The sequence below is a fragment of the Oncorhynchus kisutch genome, linkage group LG18 (assembly GCF_002021735.2).
Source record: "Oncorhynchus kisutch isolate 150728-3 linkage group LG18, Okis_V2, whole genome shotgun sequence".
In the NCBI taxonomy this organism is placed as follows: domain Eukaryota; kingdom Metazoa; phylum Chordata; class Actinopteri; order Salmoniformes; family Salmonidae; genus Oncorhynchus; species Oncorhynchus kisutch.
Window position 1 is genome coordinate 4,325,144 of NC_034191.2, and position 18,233 is coordinate 4,343,376.

General features: G+C 43.9%; 1 protein-coding gene across 1 annotated transcript in view; it reads right to left on the minus strand.

Moving 5' to 3' along the window:
- Nucleotides 1-799: 799 nt before the first annotated feature.
- ehd2b (EH-domain containing 2b) overlaps nt 800-18,233 on the minus strand; it is a 35,406-nt gene continuing 17,972 nt past the window's right edge. Inside the window, exons 4-8 of the mRNA XM_031795328.1 lie at nt 13,582-13,679; nt 9,879-10,102; nt 6,188-6,376; nt 4,915-5,076; nt 800-4,790 (exon numbers count right to left, since the gene is read on the minus strand). Coding sequence (XP_031651188.1) covers nt 4,230-4,790; nt 4,915-5,076; nt 6,188-6,376; nt 9,879-10,102; nt 13,582-13,679 — 1,234 coding nt within the window. The 3' untranslated portion in view covers nt 800-4,229. The remainder of the gene's footprint in view (nt 4,791-4,914; nt 5,077-6,187; nt 6,377-9,878; nt 10,103-13,581; nt 13,680-18,233) is intronic.

Sequence of the window (18,233 nt, forward strand, 5' to 3'; positions counted from 1 at the left end):
AGAGGGAAAGAAAGAGCGAGGGGTAGTAGAGAGAGAGGGAAAGATAACGAGAGGGGGGGAGAGAGTGGGAGACAGGGAAAGAGAGCGGGGGAAGGAATGACTGTTTCTCATTTGTATTTCTTTCCATGGAGGAGTGAAAGAGGCAGGGAGACCAGACCACCCCTCCCTCCCTCCGCAAACCTTAAAAGCCTACACACACGCACACGAACACACATTTTAGAGACACTTATGCCAGAAAGAATTCAACAGAGTATAAACAGAGAGTATGATACCTCATGATCTACTGTGCTGTATGTTGGTTGGTTAAACCTGGAACTGCTTGTGTTTAAGGGAGAACGGGAGAGAATGAGTGAGTGTACCACTGGAAAATGGTGGTATGGGGTTTTGGCCTGGAGCACTGTGACTCACTGTTTATCTGACTGTCACTGAGGAACCAAGTGAACATTATACTGTTGCTATAAACGAGAATCAGCCTGCATCCACTGCTATGTCTTGTTTGAAATATAAAATATAGTTTTTACTGTGTTGCCTAAATATGGTGTGTTCTGTATGTGGCTAGATACATATTCTGTTTTGTGTCCAGATGGGATATTTAAGGAACACTTAACATTCTACTGTTCCACACATGGCAGATATTGAAAAAAAATATTTGCCTCGTGCTACACACTTAGTCAAAGTGTTGTCTATCTACTATTTAATCCACAGATCGACTTGGATCTCTTTCCTTTCTCTAAACACTGTTGAATTCAACTTCATCTCCTCTTCATTCTGAACAAGAGGTCATCGGAGGTCATCGGAACACAGTTCATACCGTTTATTAGGCAGTGATAATAATACACATGGTTAGCAGTTGGTGAAGCTAGCTGTGTACAGTAGTCAGTAAAATAGATCAACAAACCAAACTTTTTTAGGGAACAACACTGTTCTCATAGCATGTGACATTCATTTCAAACAAAGGCAGTTCTTTGTCCAGTACATACAAAAATCAACAGAAAAAATATATATAATGAATCAAAAAATACATGTATTCTTTTTTGCCATGAGAGAAAGAAAAAAAGTATGCGAGGAAAAATGGCAAGTTACTGTAAAACTGTGGTACGTTACTGTAAAACTATGGCACGTTACTGTAAAACGATGGCACGTTACTGTAAAACGATGGCACGTTACTGTAAAACTATGGCACGTTACAGTAAAACTATGGCACGTTACTGTAAAACGATGGCACGTTACTGTAAAACAATGGCACGTTACTGTAAAACTGTGGCACGTTACTGTAAAACGATGGCACGTTACTGTAAAACGATGGCACGTTACTGTAAAACGATGGCACGTTACTGTAAAACGATGGCACGTTACTGTAAAACTATGGCACGTTACTGTAAAACTATGGCACGTTACTGTAAAACGATGGCACGTTACTGTAAAACGATGGCACGTTACTGTAAAACTATGGCACGTTACTGTAAAACTATGGCACGTTACTGTAAAACTATGGCACGTTACTGTAAAACTATGGCACGTTACTGTAAAACTATGGCACGTCACTGTAAAACTATGGCACGTTACTGTAAAACGATGGCACGTCACTGTAAAACGATGGCACGTCACTGTAAAACGATGGCACGTCACTGTAAAACGATGGCACGTCACTGTAAAACGATGGCACGTCACTGTAAAACGATGGCACGTCACTGTAAAACGATGGCACGTCACTGTAAAACGATCGCACGTTACTGTAAAACTATAGTATAGAAATGCTGTAATGTCCCTGGTTAGACCAGTCCCCTACAGACAGACAGAGAGATGACTAAACAAGCTTCATACTGTTGCTAATAGCACCAGCTGTCTATCAAATACATGTGTAGATTAGTGTACTCATATTAGTGTGTAAATGAGTAGTCTGTTTATATTTGTTTAAACACTCCCTGCTAAATAGCTCCATGTAAAAGTCAAATATAGTACGGAGTAAGTCAGATACATGTATACCGGTAATCGTATCAGTGTGTAATTAACAGTAGACTTGTCTGTCAGTGATGCCACTGTGGACCCAGTCATCCAAAGAATGTTGAGTTAAACAGTAGATGTGAAATAGTGAGGATTTATAATAATGTAATGTCGTTTCTGACATAACAACATCTGTGTGAGAATATAACATATACACATGCAAGACTTCTAGAAAGAGAATGTGTGGTTAAGGAGTTCTGCTAGTTTGGAGAAAGTAGTGTTCAGAGTAGAGTGGAATAGAGTAGTCGAGTAGAGTGGAGTAGAGTAGAATTTAGTAGAGTGGAGTGTAGTAGAGTAGAATGTAGTAGAGTAGAATTTAGTGGAGTGTAGTAGAGTAGAATGTAGTGGAGTAGAATGTAGTAGAGTGGAGTGTAGTAGAGTGGAATTTAGTAGAGTGGAGTGTAGTAGAGTAGAATTTAGTAGAGTGGAGTAGAATGTAGTAGAGTGGAGTAGAATTTAGTAGAGTGGAGTGGAGTATAGTAGAATGGAGTAGAGCGGAGTAGAGTGGAGTAGATTGTAGTAGAGTAGAACGTGGTAGAGTATAATTTAGTAGAGTAGAATGGAGTGGAGTAGAGTGTAGTAGTGTAGTAGAGTAGAATGTAGTAGAGTAGAATGTGGCAGAGTAGAATGGAGTAGAGTGTAGTAGAGTAGAGTGGAGTAGAGTAGAATTTAGTAGAGTAGAATGTAGTAGAGTAGGATGTAGTAGAGTAGAATGTAGTAGAGTAGAATGTAGTAGAGTAGAATGTAGTAGAGTAGAATGTAGTAGAGTAGAATGTAGTAGAGTGTAGTGTAGTAGAGTGTAGTAGTGTAGTAGAGTGTAGTAGTGTAGTAGAGTAGAGTGTAGTGTAATGTAGTGTAGAGTGGAGTGGAGTAGTGTAGAAGAGTGGGGTATAGTGTTGTGTAATAGAGTGTAGTAGGATAGTGTAGTGGAGTAGAGTAGAATGTAGTAGATTAAAGTGGAGCAGAGTAGGGTGTAGTAGAGTAGAGTGTAGTAGAGTAGAATGGAGTAGAGTGTAGTAGAGTAGAGTGGAGTAGAGTAGATTGTAGTAGAGTAGAATGTAGTAGAGTAGAATGTAGTAGAGTGTAGTGTAGTAGTGTAGTAGAGTGTAATAGTGTAGTAGAGTAGAGTGTAGTGTAATGTAGTGTAGAGTGGAGTAGTGTAGTAGAGTAGAGTGTAGTAGAGTGGAGTATGATAGTAGAGTGGAGTAGTGGAGTAGAGTAGAATGTAGTAGATTAGAGTGGAGCAGAGTAGGGTGTAGTAGAGTAGAGTGTAGTAGAGTGGAGTGAAGGAGAGGAGTGTAGTAGAGTGTAGTAGAGTAGAGTGTAGGAGAGTGTAGTGGAGTAGAGTGGAGTGGAGTGTAGTAGAGTGTAGTAGAGTGGAGTGTAGGAGAGTGTAGTGGAGTAGAGTGGAGTGGAGTGAAGGAGAGTAGAGTAGAATGTAGTAGAGTAGATCAGCATAGTACAGTAGCATATAATAGAGTAGAGTACAGGAGAGTATAGTAGATTACAAAATAGTATAATAGAGTAGAGAAGTAGAGTATAATATAGTATAATAGAGTAGAGAAGTAGAGTATAATATAGTATAATAGAGTAGAGAAGTAGAGTATAATATAGTATAATAGAGTAGAGAAGTAGAGTATAATATAGTAGAGCAGTAGAGTATAATATAGTATAATAGAGTAGAGAAGTAGAGTATAATATAGTAGAGCAGTAGAGTATAATATAGTATAATAGAGTAGAGAAGTAGAGTATAATATAGTAGAGCAGTAGAGTATAATATAGTATAATAGAGTAGAGCAGTGTGGGCCACTAGCCTTTATTTGACCTCAGCTCAGCTTAACACATGATCCAGTAAGACTAAATTGGGGTGCATTTCAATAGTGTAAAGTATCTCCCCTTCCTCCTTTCCTTTAATTCATCTGCACTATGGGAAAGGAACCAGACTGGAGACACACTGGACTCCAGACCACAAATGACAACGGGAGGGAGGTTTGAGTCTCATCTCCGCGCCTCTGTCAAACCTTTTCTTCCTGTCTCCCTCTCGAAGACCAGAGATGAAAAGACCAGAGGAAGCTACCTTAGACTATCGAGATACACCCAGGGGCTGACAGACATAAAGACAAGGAGACAAGAGGACAACGTGGGGGGGGGGGGGCAGTAGCGTGTGTGTCAGCCGTCAGAGGGCTATACTGTCAGCTCCACAGGGTGGGTTGATGTAATAGTCTCTATATATCCGATCCTTTCATTCTGCGCTTGGAAGGGGGCACCAGACGGGCGGGCAGTTCAGGGGGCAGACCATGCCCCTCTAACTTCACCTCGATCAGGTGGCTGGCCAGGGCAAACTCCTCGTCATCCAGCATGCCATCCCGGTCCACATCCGACAGCTTCCAGATCCTCCCCAGGACGGAGTTTGGCAGCCGGGTGCTCACCATCCAGTCCTTGGCCTTGGTGCCACTCAGCTTGCCCTCGTTGGGCGCCAGGTTGTAGAAGATCTCGTCGTATTTGGGCTTGTCCTTGGTCACGACCCAGGCCATCTCGCCCTCTTCCTCGCCTTCCTCCCCCCCATTCTCCACCTCTCCAAATGGGTCGTTCTCCATGAAGGGCCCGGCACGGGTTCCCAGGAAGGCCCCCCCCTGCACCCCTGGTTGCACCCCCGCGTCAATCTCCTCCTGGCGTAGCAGGGGCATGAGCTTGGCGATGTCGGACGCCAGCAGCTCGTCCAGAGCGGCCATCAGGGACGGCTTCAGGGGCTTGAACTTCGTGAAGTCATGGATCAACAGTTGCTCCTGGATGGGAAACAGAGACCACAGCACACTAGTTAGCCGATCATCTGGCAAATATTTCAGAAGGATGAACTACCAGACTTCAGCGTCGGACATTCAAACCAGAATAGAAACAAGCTAAACAGACCTGCATCTTGGCGCAGTCAGGGAAGTCCCCAGCAGAGATATGGTGCTGCAGCTGGATCTTGGAGAAGATGACAGGAAGCTGGTAGATCAGGTTCTTCTTCATTTTGTCCTTCCTGAAGGTTGGCATTTCCTTCTTTAGATAGCTGATGATGTGGGCATGCACCTGGAAGGAGAGAGATGAGGGGGGGAGAGAGAGAGAGATGTGGGGGGAAGGAGAGAGAGGGTTGGGGCAGGGAGAGAGAGGGAGAGAGAGGGTTGGGGGAGGGAGTGTGAGAGAGAGGGTTGAGGGGGGAGGGAGAGAGAGGGTTGAGAGGGATGTGGGGGAGGGAGAGAGAGATGTGGGGGGAAGGAGAGAGAGGGTTGGGGCAGGGAGAGAGAGAGAGGGTTGAGGGGGGAGAGGGATGTGGGGGAGGGAGAGAGAGGGTTGAGGGGGGAGAGGGATGTGGGGGAGGGAGAGAGAGGGTTGAGAGGGATGTGGGGGAGGGATAGAGAGGGTTGAGAGGGATGAGGGGGAGGGAGAGAGAGGGGGGGAAGGAGAGAGAGGGTTGGGGCAGGGAGAGAGAGAGAGGGTTGGGGGAGGGAGTGTGAGAGGGAGAGAGGGTTGAGGGGGGAGAGGGATGTGGGGGAGGGAGAGAGAGGGTTGAGGGGGGAGAGGGATGTGGGGGAGGGAGAGAGAGGGTTGAGAGGGATGTGGGGGAGGGAGAGAGAGGGGGGGTAGGGGAGAGAGATGTGGGGGGAAGGAGAGAGAGAGTTGGGGCAGGGAGAGAGAGAGAGGGTTGGGGGAGGGAGTGAGAGGGAGAGAGAGGGTTCAGGGTGGAGAGGGATGTGGGGGAGGGAGAGGGATGTGGGGGAGGGAGAGAGAGGGGGGGAGAGAAAGAAAGAGAGCGAAGGGTAGAGCGAGAGAATTAGGGGGGAGGGTGGAAAATATTAACTTCAGCAATGCCACTCTCTCCTCATTTTCTTCTATGAACCTAGTAAAACACCTTATTCCTCAGTAACGCGGTCTCCTAGACAGGACGTGTGTTACTGAGTTGATTATATCATACCATCTACTTCAACAGAAAGGGATGAGTGAGCGACTTTGCTAAGCGAGAGACATAGAGAAAGAGAGATCCAGATAGATATACCATTTGTTTTCTAGTTTGGTAATTACAGGGCTCAGCTGTAAAAAAAAAGAAAAAAAAAAGACCTTGGTCTCAACATGACTTCCTGTCAAAATAAAGATGAAATAAAACAGTTTTTTAAACAATTCTAGAGAGAGAGAGAGAACCTACCCTGACCAGTCGTGCCCTCTTCACCAGGTCGTTGAGTTTCCTGAGGGCTGCGTTATGAGGAAGGTTCTGGATGTCACTAAACAGATCTTCCTCTTCCAGCTCAAACAGACGACGGTTATCAGGAACCAGCAGCGGCTCGGACCAGAACGACCCGATATACACCCTCAAGACCTCTGGAGTGTTGAACACCTGTTAATCATATCAATAATATCAATCAACACGCCTAACTGCTTTACAGGCTAACGTTAGTTAGCTAACATGCAGTTAGAAAAGCCAAGGCTAGCTTTTTCAAGCAGAAATTTGCTTCCTGCAACACTAACTCAAAAAAGTTCTGGGACACTGTAAAGTCCATGGAGAATAAGAACACCTCCTCCCAGCTGCCCACTGCACTGAAGATAGGAAACACTGTCACCACTGATAAATCCACCATAATTGAGAATTTCAATAAGCATTTTTCTACGGCTGGCCATGCTTTCCACCTGGCTACTCCTACCCCGGACAACAGCACTGCACCCCCAACAGCAACTCGCCCAAGCCTTCCCCATTTCTCCTTCTCCCAAATCCATTCAGCTGATGTTCTGAAAGAGCTGCAAAATCTGGACCCCTACAAATCAGCCGGGCTAGACAATCTGGACCCTTTCTTTCTAAAATTATCTGCCGAAATTGTTGCCACCCCTATTACTAGCCTGTTCAACCTCTCTTTCGTGTCGTCTGAGATTCCCAAAGATTGGAAAGCAGCTGCGGTCATCCCCCTCTTCAAAGGGGGGGACACTCTTGACCCAAACTGCTACAGACCTATATCTATCCTACCGTGCCTTTCTAAGGTCTTCGAAAGCCAAGTCAACAAACAGATTACCGACCATTTCGAATCTCACCATACCTTCTCTGCTATGCAATCTGGTTTCAGAGCTGGTCATGGGTGCACCTCAGCCACGCTCAAGGTCCTAAACGATATCTTAACCGCCATCGATAAGAAACATTACTGTGCAGCCGTATTCATTGATCTGGCCAAGGCTTTCGACTCTGTCAATCACCATATCCTCATCGGCAGACTCGACAGCCTTGGTTTCTCAAATGATTGCCTCGCCTGGTTCACCAACTACTTCTCTGATAGAGTTCAGTGTGTCAAATCGGAGGGTCTGCTGTCCGGACCTCTGGCAGTCTCTATGGGGGTGCCACAGGGTTCAATTCTTGGACCGACTCTCTTCTCTGTATACATCAATGAGGTCGCTCTTGCTGCTGGTGAGTCCCTGATCCACCTCTACGCAGACGACACCATTCTGTATACTTCCGGCCCTTCTTTGGACACTGTGTTAACAACCCTCCAGGCAAGCTTCAATGCCATACAACTCTCCTTCCGTGGCCTCCAATTGCTCTTAAATACAAGTAAAACTAAATGCATGCTCTTCAACCGATCGCTACCTGCACCTACCCGCCTGTCCAACATCACTACTCTGGACGGCTCTGACTTAGAATACGTGGACAACTACAAATACTTAGGTGTCTGGTTAGACTGTAAACTCTCCTTCCAGACCCATATCAAACATCTCCAATCCAAAGTTAAATCTAGAATTGGCTTCCTATTTCGCAACAAAGCATCCTTCACTCATGCTGCCAAACATACCCTTGTAAAACTGACCATCCTACCAATCCTCGACTTTGGCGATGTCATTTACAAAATAGCCTCCAATACCCTACTCAACAAATTGGATGCAGTCTATCACAGTGCAATCCGTTTTATCACCAAATCCCCATATACTACCCACCATTGCGACCTGTACGCTCTCGTTGGCTGGCCCTCGCTTCATACTCGTCGCCAAACCCACTGGCTCCATGTCATCTACAAGACCCTGCTAGGTAAAGTCCCCCCTTATCTCAGCTCGCTGGTCACCATAGCATCTCCCACCTGTAGCACACGCTCCAGCAGGTATATCTCTCTAGTCACCCCCAAAACCAATTCTTTCTTTGGCCGCCTCTCCTTCCAGTTCTCTGCTGCCAATGACTGGAACGAACTACAAAAATCTCTGAAACTGGAAACACTTATCTCCCTCACTAGCTTTAAGCACCAACTGTCAGAGCAGCTCACAGATTACTGCACCTGTACATAGCCCACCTATAATTTAGCCCAAACAACTACCTCTTTCCCAACTGTATTTAATTTTTATTTATTTATTTATTTTGCTCCTTTGCACCCCATTATTTTTTTATTTCTACTTTGCACATTCTTCCATTGCAAAACTACCATTCCAATATTTTACTTGCTATATTGTATTTACTTTGCCATCATGGCCTTTTTTGCCTTTACCTCCCTTCTCACCTCATTTGCTCACATTGTATATAGACTTGTTTATACTGCATTATTGACTGTATGTTTGTTTTTATTCCATGTGTAACTCTGTGTCGTTTTATCTGTCGAACTGCTTTGCTTTATCTTGGCCAGGTCGCAATTGTAAATGAGAACTTGTTCTCAACTAGCCTACCTGGTTAAATAAAGGTGTTCTCAACTAGCCTACCTGGTTAAATAAAGGTGTTCTCAACTAGCCTACCTGGTTAAATAAAGGTGTTCTCAACTAGCCTACCTGGTTAAATAAAGGTAAAATAAAAAAATAAAATAAAAACATTACGGGGCTAACGTTAGTTAGCTAACATTACGTGGCTAACGTTAGTTAGCTAACATTACGGGCTAACGCTAGTTAGCTAACATTACGGGCTAACGCTAGTTAGCTAACATTACGACTAACGCTCGTTAGCTAACATTACGGGCTAACGCTAGTTAGCTAACATTACGGCTAACGCTCGTTAGCTAACATTACGGGCTAACGCTAGTTAGCTAACATTACGGGCTAACGGTAGTTAGCTAACATTATGGGCTAACGCTAGTTAGCTAACATTACGACTAACGCTCGTTAGCTAACATTACGGGCTAATGTTAGTTGGCTAGCTAACTGGCTATAGCAGCCAAGGACGTTCGCGATCTTCTTTGTTTGTGATGACCCTAACCCTAACCCTAACCCTAACCCTAACCCAAGTGTCAAGGCCAACAGTTTATCTTCCGGTGACTTCAGCCATGTGAAAAACCTTCCATAGCAAAATATAGCTAGTTCCTTTTGCTTGTAGCTTGCCTCTAATCTGACTGGTGTTAGCTAGCTTCTAGCGCTGTTGCTGCGCAACCTTTGGTCCGGTTTTAGAACTCAGATTCAGCTACAAAAAAGGTAGCACATCGTTGGTTCTTGACGGACAGAAATTATCATGTGAAAGCGATAAATTACAAATGTAACGAAAACTGTTGCCCCTACAAACTTATTCAGTCCGAAAGGTGGCAAGTCTAATAGTCGTTTTATGGTCGCTGTAGTAACGGTTCTTATCGAACCGCCAAGACATTGAGCTAGGCTGGGGCAAGAAATTATATGTTTTTCCTAATGCTAAAGACCCTGATAAAAATCTGTGTGGTTCTCGTTAACTACGGCTCATGACGAGAGGCGAGGAGTGTGTTGTGTATCTCTTGGAACTTTTCATCTACATTGGTGGCAGATTATATATGATGGTAGGGAGATTTGAATTTACCAATGAGCTTCAACCAATGCATATCACCCCCCCCACAATAATATTTATTTTCTAGTAATTGTTTGTTGTTTCACTAGCTGTAGTATGACAACATTTCCCTTGGCGATGAGTAAAGGTCTCCTCTCACCTTGCCCAGAGACCACATGAGAGCACCGTAGATCCTCATCAGCTGCTGTGTTCCCACCATGTCAGCCTTGTTCAGGACGACGCGCAGTTTGTCCTCGTTACCCCGCAGCGCTCCGATGGCCTCGGAGAACTCATCACTGATCTCCAACTTGTGGGCGTCGAACAGGAGGATGATGCGGTCAACGCGCTCCGCAAACCAACGTAGCACCGCTGGGAAGTCATAGCCTGAGAGAGGGTTAGGGGTCAGAGGTCAGGGGAGAGACGGGACACGAGGGGTCTGTCAGAGTATTAATAGTGAAAAGGAGATGAGGGTGTCACATTTCTAGATTTGCAACACGCTGAGCACAAAACACATGAGCACAAAACACATGCTTAACAGGTCTCTCTTGGAAAAGAGATGTTATCTCAATGAGAAAAAACAGGATAAATAAAAGTCCATAAAGACATGTTGAAGCACTCCCATATAGTTGGTTTTAGAGCACATACACACACACACACACACAGAGGAGAGGAGAGGGGAGGGGAAAAGGGCAACACAGATCCTTCACATCTCTCTTTCCACTCTCTTCTGTCTCTTTCTCTGATGAGTCCTCTTCTCTCTCTCTGATCGGTCCTCTCTTTTCTCTTCTCTCTCTCTAAATCGGTCCTCTCTCTTCTCTCTCTCTTTCTCTGATGAGTACTTCGTTCCTCACATTCCTCTAACTGATACAGTTTCCTCTCCAGTATCTGCCGTACATGTGTTACGATGTGACTCCAACAGGACCTTGAGCAGAAAGCTCTCCTAACTGATAGGTTGGAATGTAATAAGGTCATAACACTGGAGGCATTGACCTACCCTCATATGTTCCACAAGGCTTCGTCTCTTCTGTTGTTCCACCGTCATCATACTTAATGTTGTTATAGTTACTCATGCCCCATGAACAGTGACACGGTATTAGGATGGAAAGGGAGGGAATTTAAGGAGTGAGAGACAGATTCACGAGGCTTCACGCTCAAAACCTCTGTCCTGTATTTATCTTTGTGTGTGTTCCTTACAAGACGTGGTGGAGGAATCTGAAAGAACTCGCCAGGGTCCCTCTGTATCCTCGTCACCACTGTATCCTCGCCCCCTGTATCTTCATCCCCCTGTATCCTCGCCCCCCTGTATCCTCGCCCCCCTGTATCTTCATCCCCCTGTATCCTCGCCCCACCTGTATCCTCGCCCCACCTGTATCTTCATCCCCCTGTATCCTCATCCCCCTGTATCTTCGCCCCCCTGTATCCTCGCCCCCTGTATCTTCATCCCCCTGTATCCTCGCCCCCCTGTATCCTCGCCCCCCTGTATCTTCGTCCCCCTGTATCTTCGTCCCCTTATCCGCCCCTCGTCCCCCTGTATCCTCGCCCCCCTGTATCCTCGCCCCCCTGTATCCTCGCCCCCCTGTATCCTCATCCCCCTGTATCTTCGCCCCCCTGTATCTTCATCCCCCTGTATCCTCGCCCCCCTGTATCCTCGCCCCCCTGTATCTTCGTCCCCCTGTATCCTCGCCCCCCTGTATCCTCGCCCCCCTGTATCCTCATCCCCCTGTATCTTCGCCCCCCTGTATCCTCGCCCCCCTGTATCTTCATCCCCCTGTATCCTCGCCCCCCTGTATCCTCGCCCCCCTGTATCTTCGTCCCCCTGTATCTTCATCCCCCTGTATCCTCGTCCCCCTGTATCCTTGGGGTGTCCAATCAAAAACGCATCTTTTGACAATTTGGGTTAATTGTGTAGATACCCCTCTAAGATACCCCTCTAAGATACCCCTCTAAGAAAACCAATTCTCCAACCCTCATGTCTCAGTCATTATCTGTTCAAAACCTATTGTAGTTTTTACCCTTGTAGGATGGAGGCCAAACCAATGGAGGCCAAACCAATGGAGGCCAAACCAATGGAGGCCAAACCAATGGAGGCCAAATCAATGGAGGCCAAACCAATGGAGGCCAAACCAATGGAGGCCAAACCAATGGAGGCCAAATCAATGGAGGCCAAATCAATGGAGGCCAAACCAATGGAGGCCAAATCAATGGAGGCCAATCCAATGGAGGCCAATCCAATGGAGGCCAATCCAATGGAGGCCAATCCAATGGAGGCCAAACCAATGGAGGCCAAACCAATGGAGGCCAAATCAATGGAGGCCAAATCAATGGAGGCCAAATCAATGGAGGCCAATCCAATGGAGGCCAAACTGGTTGAATCAACGTTGTATCCACTTCATTTCAACCAAAAACATTAATGTGATGACATTGAATCAATATTGTTTCCACTTCATTTCAACCAAAAACATCAATATGATGACGTTGAATCAATGTGGAAAACTGAATAGATTTGCAAAAAGTCATAATTGTAAAAGGCATTTAGTCTTTTATTTACCCAAATTCAACCTAAATCCATTGATATGGTGACATGTTGTTGTTGATTTCACGTTAGTTGGTTAGTTGACAACTCAACCAAATGTAAATCAAAACCAGACGTTGAACTGATGTCTGTGCCCAGTGGGTTGCGTCAGCGAGGCTGGATGCTGTGAGAGAATGAAGGCTAACTGACAGACTCACTGTCCATATCCAGAGGACAAAAAGAACAATATAGAGGTGAGATCGATTTTCAGACACGACGTAGTATTTTCATATTTTAGTATCTTTAGTTTAAGGTCTTTAATATTTTCAAATTCCTGTTATTTTTCAAAGATTTCTCAGAAAAACAAGAAACTTCAACGGGGCTTGTAACATTTAATTGGGCTTGTGTCATGTTCATTTTGTTTTCACAACCCGCGGAAACAGCTTTGCAGAAGACCACCCCAACATGTAAAATCCTCAAAAGTTGCGGCAAGAAGTGGCACAGCTGCGTCAACAGAGATCGCTGCTTATTATTGAATGTAATAAGGTTACGAAATCCGACTTCCCAGAGAGAATGTTAATGATTCAGAACATAAATAATCATATTTGTCTTGGTAAAATCTCTTCTATAACATAAGGCAGTTCAATTTCATCACCAAAGCATGTTTTCACCCACACACTACCCTATATCCTTGTCACTTGTCCTTATCTCCTTGTCACCTATGTCCTTGTCTCCTTTTCACCGTATATCCTTGTCACCCTAGATCCTTGTCACCCTAGATCCTTGTCACCCTAGATCCTTGTCACCCTAGATCCTTGTCACCCTAGATCCTTGTCACCCTAGATCCTTGTCACCCTAGATCCTTGTCACCCTAGATCCTTGTCTCCCTAGATCCTTGTCTCCCTAGATCCTTGTCTCCCTAGATCCTTGTCTCCCTAGATCCTTGTCTCCCTATATCCTTGTCTCCCTATATCCTTGTCTCCCTATATCCTTGTCTCCCTATATCCTTGTCTCCCTATATCCTTGTCTCCCTATATCCTTGTCTCCCTATATCCTTGTCTCCCTATATCCTTGTCTCCCTATATCCTTGTCTCCTTGTCACCCTATATCCTTGTCTCCCTATATTCTTGTCTCCTTGTCACCCTATATCCTTGTCTCCTTGCCTCAGTGCATGGAGGTCGGTCACATCGGTTAGCCAGGTCAGGAGGGAGGAGTTTTTTTAGCTGACCGTGACAGATGAGGGACCAGACCAGGTGTGTCTGTGACCCCCAACCTCCTCTTCTCCTTGTCCTGTCCACTCCCCCCAACCTCCTTGTCCTGTCCACTCCCCCCAACCTCCACCTCTTCTTACCTCGGCTCACCCTCTGCTTTGCTCCTGACAGGATCCCCGGTGTGTCGATGATGCTGATGCTCTCCAGGACCTGATTGGGCAGCTGGGCACACTGGAACCTATCACGCAACAGCAGAGAAGGGGGAGGGACATGACACAACAGTCATACAGTGCCTTGCAAAAGTATTCATCCCCCTTGGCGTTTTTCCTATTTCGTTGCTTTACAACCTGTAATTTAAATGGATGTTTATTTTGGATTTCATGTAATGGACAAACACAATATTCCAAATTGATGATGTGAAATGAAAAAAATGACTTGTTTAAAAAATAAATAAAAAAATTATAAAGTGGTGCGGTCACATTACTCCACCCCCTTTGCTATGAAGCCCCTAAATAAGATCTGGTGCAACCAATTACCTTCAGAAGTCACATAATTAGTTACATTTATTTATTCAATTTTATTTTACCTTTATTTAACCAGGCAAGTCAGTTAAGAACAAATTCTTATTTTCAATGACGGCCTAGGAACAGTGGGTTAACTGTCTGTTCAGGGGCAGAACGACAGATTTGTACCGTGTCAGCTCGGGGGTTTGAACTTGCAACCTTCCGGTTACTAGTCCAACAACTAGGCTACCCTGCCATCCCAAATAAAGTCCACCTGTGTGCATCTAAGTGTCACATGATCTGTCACATGATCTCAGTATATATATACACCTGCTCTGAAAGGCCCCAGAGTCTGCAACACCACTCAGCAAGGGGCACCACCAAGCAAGTGGCAGCATGAAGACCAAGGAGCTCTCCAAACAGGTCAGGGACAAAGTTGTGGAGAAGTACAGATCAGGGTTGGGTTATAAAAAAAAATTAGCCCAAACTTTGAACATCCCACGGAGCACCTTTAAATCCATTATCAATAAATGGAAAGAATATGGCACCACAACAGACCTGCCAAAGAGAGGGCTGCCCACCAAAACTCATGGACCAGGCAAGGAGGGCATTAATCAGAGAGGCAACAAAGAGACCAAAGATAACCCTGAAGGAGCTGCAAAGCTCCACAGCGGAGATTGGAGTATCTGTCCATAGGACCACTTTAAGCCGTACACTCCACAGAGCTTTAGGGAAGAGTGGCCAGAAAAAAGCCATTGCTTAAAGAAAAAAATATGCAAACACATTTGGTGTTTGCCAAAAGGCCTGTGGGAGACTCCCCAAACATATGGAAGAAGGTACTCTTGTCAGATGAGACTAAAATTGAGATTTTTGTCCATCAAGAAAAACGCCATGTCTGGCACAAACCCAACACCCCTCCTCACCCCGAGAACCCCATCCCCACAGTGAATTATGGTGGTGGAAGCATCATGCTGTGGGGATGTTTTTCATCTGCAGGGACTGATCAAAATTGAAGAAATAATGGATGGTGCTAAATACAGGGAAATTCTTCAGGGAAACCTGTTTCACTCATCCAGAGATTTGAGACTGGGATGGAGGTTCACCTTCCAGCAGGACAATGGCCCTAAGCATACTGCTAAAGCAACCTTAGAGTGGTTTAAGGGGAAACATTTAAATGTCTTGGAATTGCCTAGTCAAAGCCCAGACCTCCAATCCAATTGAGAATCTGTGGTATGACTTAAAGATTGCTGTTCACCAGAGAAACCCATCCAACTTGAAGCAGCTGGAGCAGTTTTGCCTTGAAGAATGGGCAAAAATCCCACTGGCTAGATGTGCCAAGCTTATAGAGACATACCCCAAGAGACTTGCAGCTGTAATTGCTGCAAAAGCTGGCTCTACAAAGTGTTGAGGGAGGTGAATAGTTATGCACACTCAAGTTTTCTGTTTTTTTTGTCTTGTTTGTTACATTTCTTGTTTGTTACACAATAAAACATATTTTGCATCTTTAAAGTGGTAGGCATGTTGTGTAAATCAAATGATAGATTTTGTGGGGTTTATATTTTAATTCCAGGTTGTAAGGCAACAATGAATACTTTGGGTGAATACTTTGACCAGCCACTGTAAAACAATAACATAACACCATAAAACAATAACACAATAACACAATAACACCATAACATAACACCATAAAACAATAACATAACACAATAACACCATAACACAATAACACAATAACACCATAACACAATAACACAATAACACAATAACATAACACCATAAAACAATAACATAACACAATAACACAATAACACCATAACACAATAACACCATAAAACAATAACATAACACAATAACACCACAACACAATAACACAATAACACCATAACACAATAACACAATAACACAATAACATAACACCATAAAACAATAACATAACACAATAACACAATAACACAATAACACAATAACATAACACCATAAAACAATAACATAACACAATAACACCATAACACCATAACACCATAACACCATAACACCATAACACCATAAAACAATAACATAACACAATAACACCACAACACAATAACACAATAACACAATAACATAACACCATAACACCATAACACCATAACACAATAACACCATAAAACAATAACATAACACAATAACACCACAACACAATAACACAATAACACAATAACACAATAACATAACACCATAACACCATAACACCATAAAACAATAACATAACACAATAACACCACAACACAATAACACAATAACACAATAACACAATAACATAACACCATAACACCATAACACCACAACACAATAACACAATAACACAATAACACAATAACATAACACCATAACACCATAACACAATAACATAACACCATAAAACAATAACACAATAACACAATAACACAATAACACCATAACACCATAACACAATAACATAACACAATAACACAATAACACAATAACACAATAACACAACACCATAACACCATAACACAATAACACAATAACACAATAACACAATAACACAACACCATAACACAATAACACAACACCACAACACAATAACACAATAACATAACACCACAACACAATAACATAACACCACAACACAATAACACAACACCATAACACAATAACACAACACCACAACACAATAACACAATAACATAACACCACAACACAATAACATAACACCACAACACAATAACATAACACCACAACACAATAAAACAACACAATAACATAACACAATAACATAACACCACAACACAATAACATAACACCATAACACAATAACATAACACAATAACACAATAACATAACACAATAACATAACATGGAACAGTTAGAGGAGCATCTAGCATCTATAATTTACCTACAGGTTCTCCTCAGGTCAGGCCAGCTTTCCAAACATTCCACTAAATGCCCCCCCCCCCCTCCCCGTCCACCGCTCCATCAGTTAACAGCAATGGAATGAATGTAGATAATGGAGGATGCTGAGCGATTAACCCCCCCCCCAAAAAAAAAAAAATACTCTAAAAATACATCAGATCAAGGCTGAACTGTTTGATGTAGTAGAAATTGGAAGTATAATACATAATACATTGTGCGCCTATATGTCCGGTCTGTTTTGGGGCACGGAGACGAGAGAAAAATGAAGAAGGTGCGATGGAGAGGGATACAGAGCAGTTATCTTCACAACTAATGTAATATATTATATATAAAACTAAAACTAATGTAATATATTATATATATAACTCATATATATACATATATATATAACTAATGTAATATATTATATATATAGTAGTATAGATAGTAGCAGCAGGACCGCTCCCTCTGCCTTTGTGCAAGGAGGAGCACTGCCAGAGCCCTGCAAAATGACCTCCAGCAGGCCACAAATGTGCATGTGTCTGCTCAAATGGTCAGAAACAGACTCCATGAGGGTGGTATGAGGGCCCGACGTCCACAGGTGGGGGTTGTGCTTACAGCCCAACACCGTGCAGGACGTTTGGCATTTGCCAGAGAACACCAAGATCGGCAAATTCGCCACTGGCGCCATGTGCTCACAAGAGGTAGCCTGACTGCCATTAGTTACCGAGATGAGATCCTCAGACCCTTTGTGAGACCATATGCTGGTGTGGTTGGCCCTGGGTTCCTCCTAATGCAAGACAATGCTAGACCTCATGTGGCTGGAGTGTGTCAGCAGTTCCTGCAAGAGGAAGGCATTGATGCTATGGACTGGCCCGCCCGTTCCCCGGACCTGAATCCAATTGAGCACATCTGGGACATCATGTCTCGCTCCATCCACCAACGCCACGTTGCACCACAGACTGTCCAGGAGTTGGCGGATGCTTTAGTCCAGGTCTGGGAGGAGATCCCTCAGGAGACCATCCGCCACCTCATCAGGAGCATGCCCAGGCGTTGTAGGGAGGTCATACAGGCACGTGGAGGCCACACACACTACTGAGCCTCATTTTGACTTGTTTTAAGGACATTACATCAAAGTTGGATCAGCCTGTAGTGTGGTTTTCCACTTTAATTTTGAGTGTGACTCCAAATCCAGACCTCCATGGGTTGATAAATTCAATTTCCATTGATAATTTGAGTGATTTTGTTGTTCCCTTTATTTTTTTGAGCAGTGTGTATATATATATATATATACATAAACCTAATGTAATATATATACATAAACCTAATGTAATATATATACATAAACCTAATGTAATATATTATATATATATACATAAACCTAATGTAATATA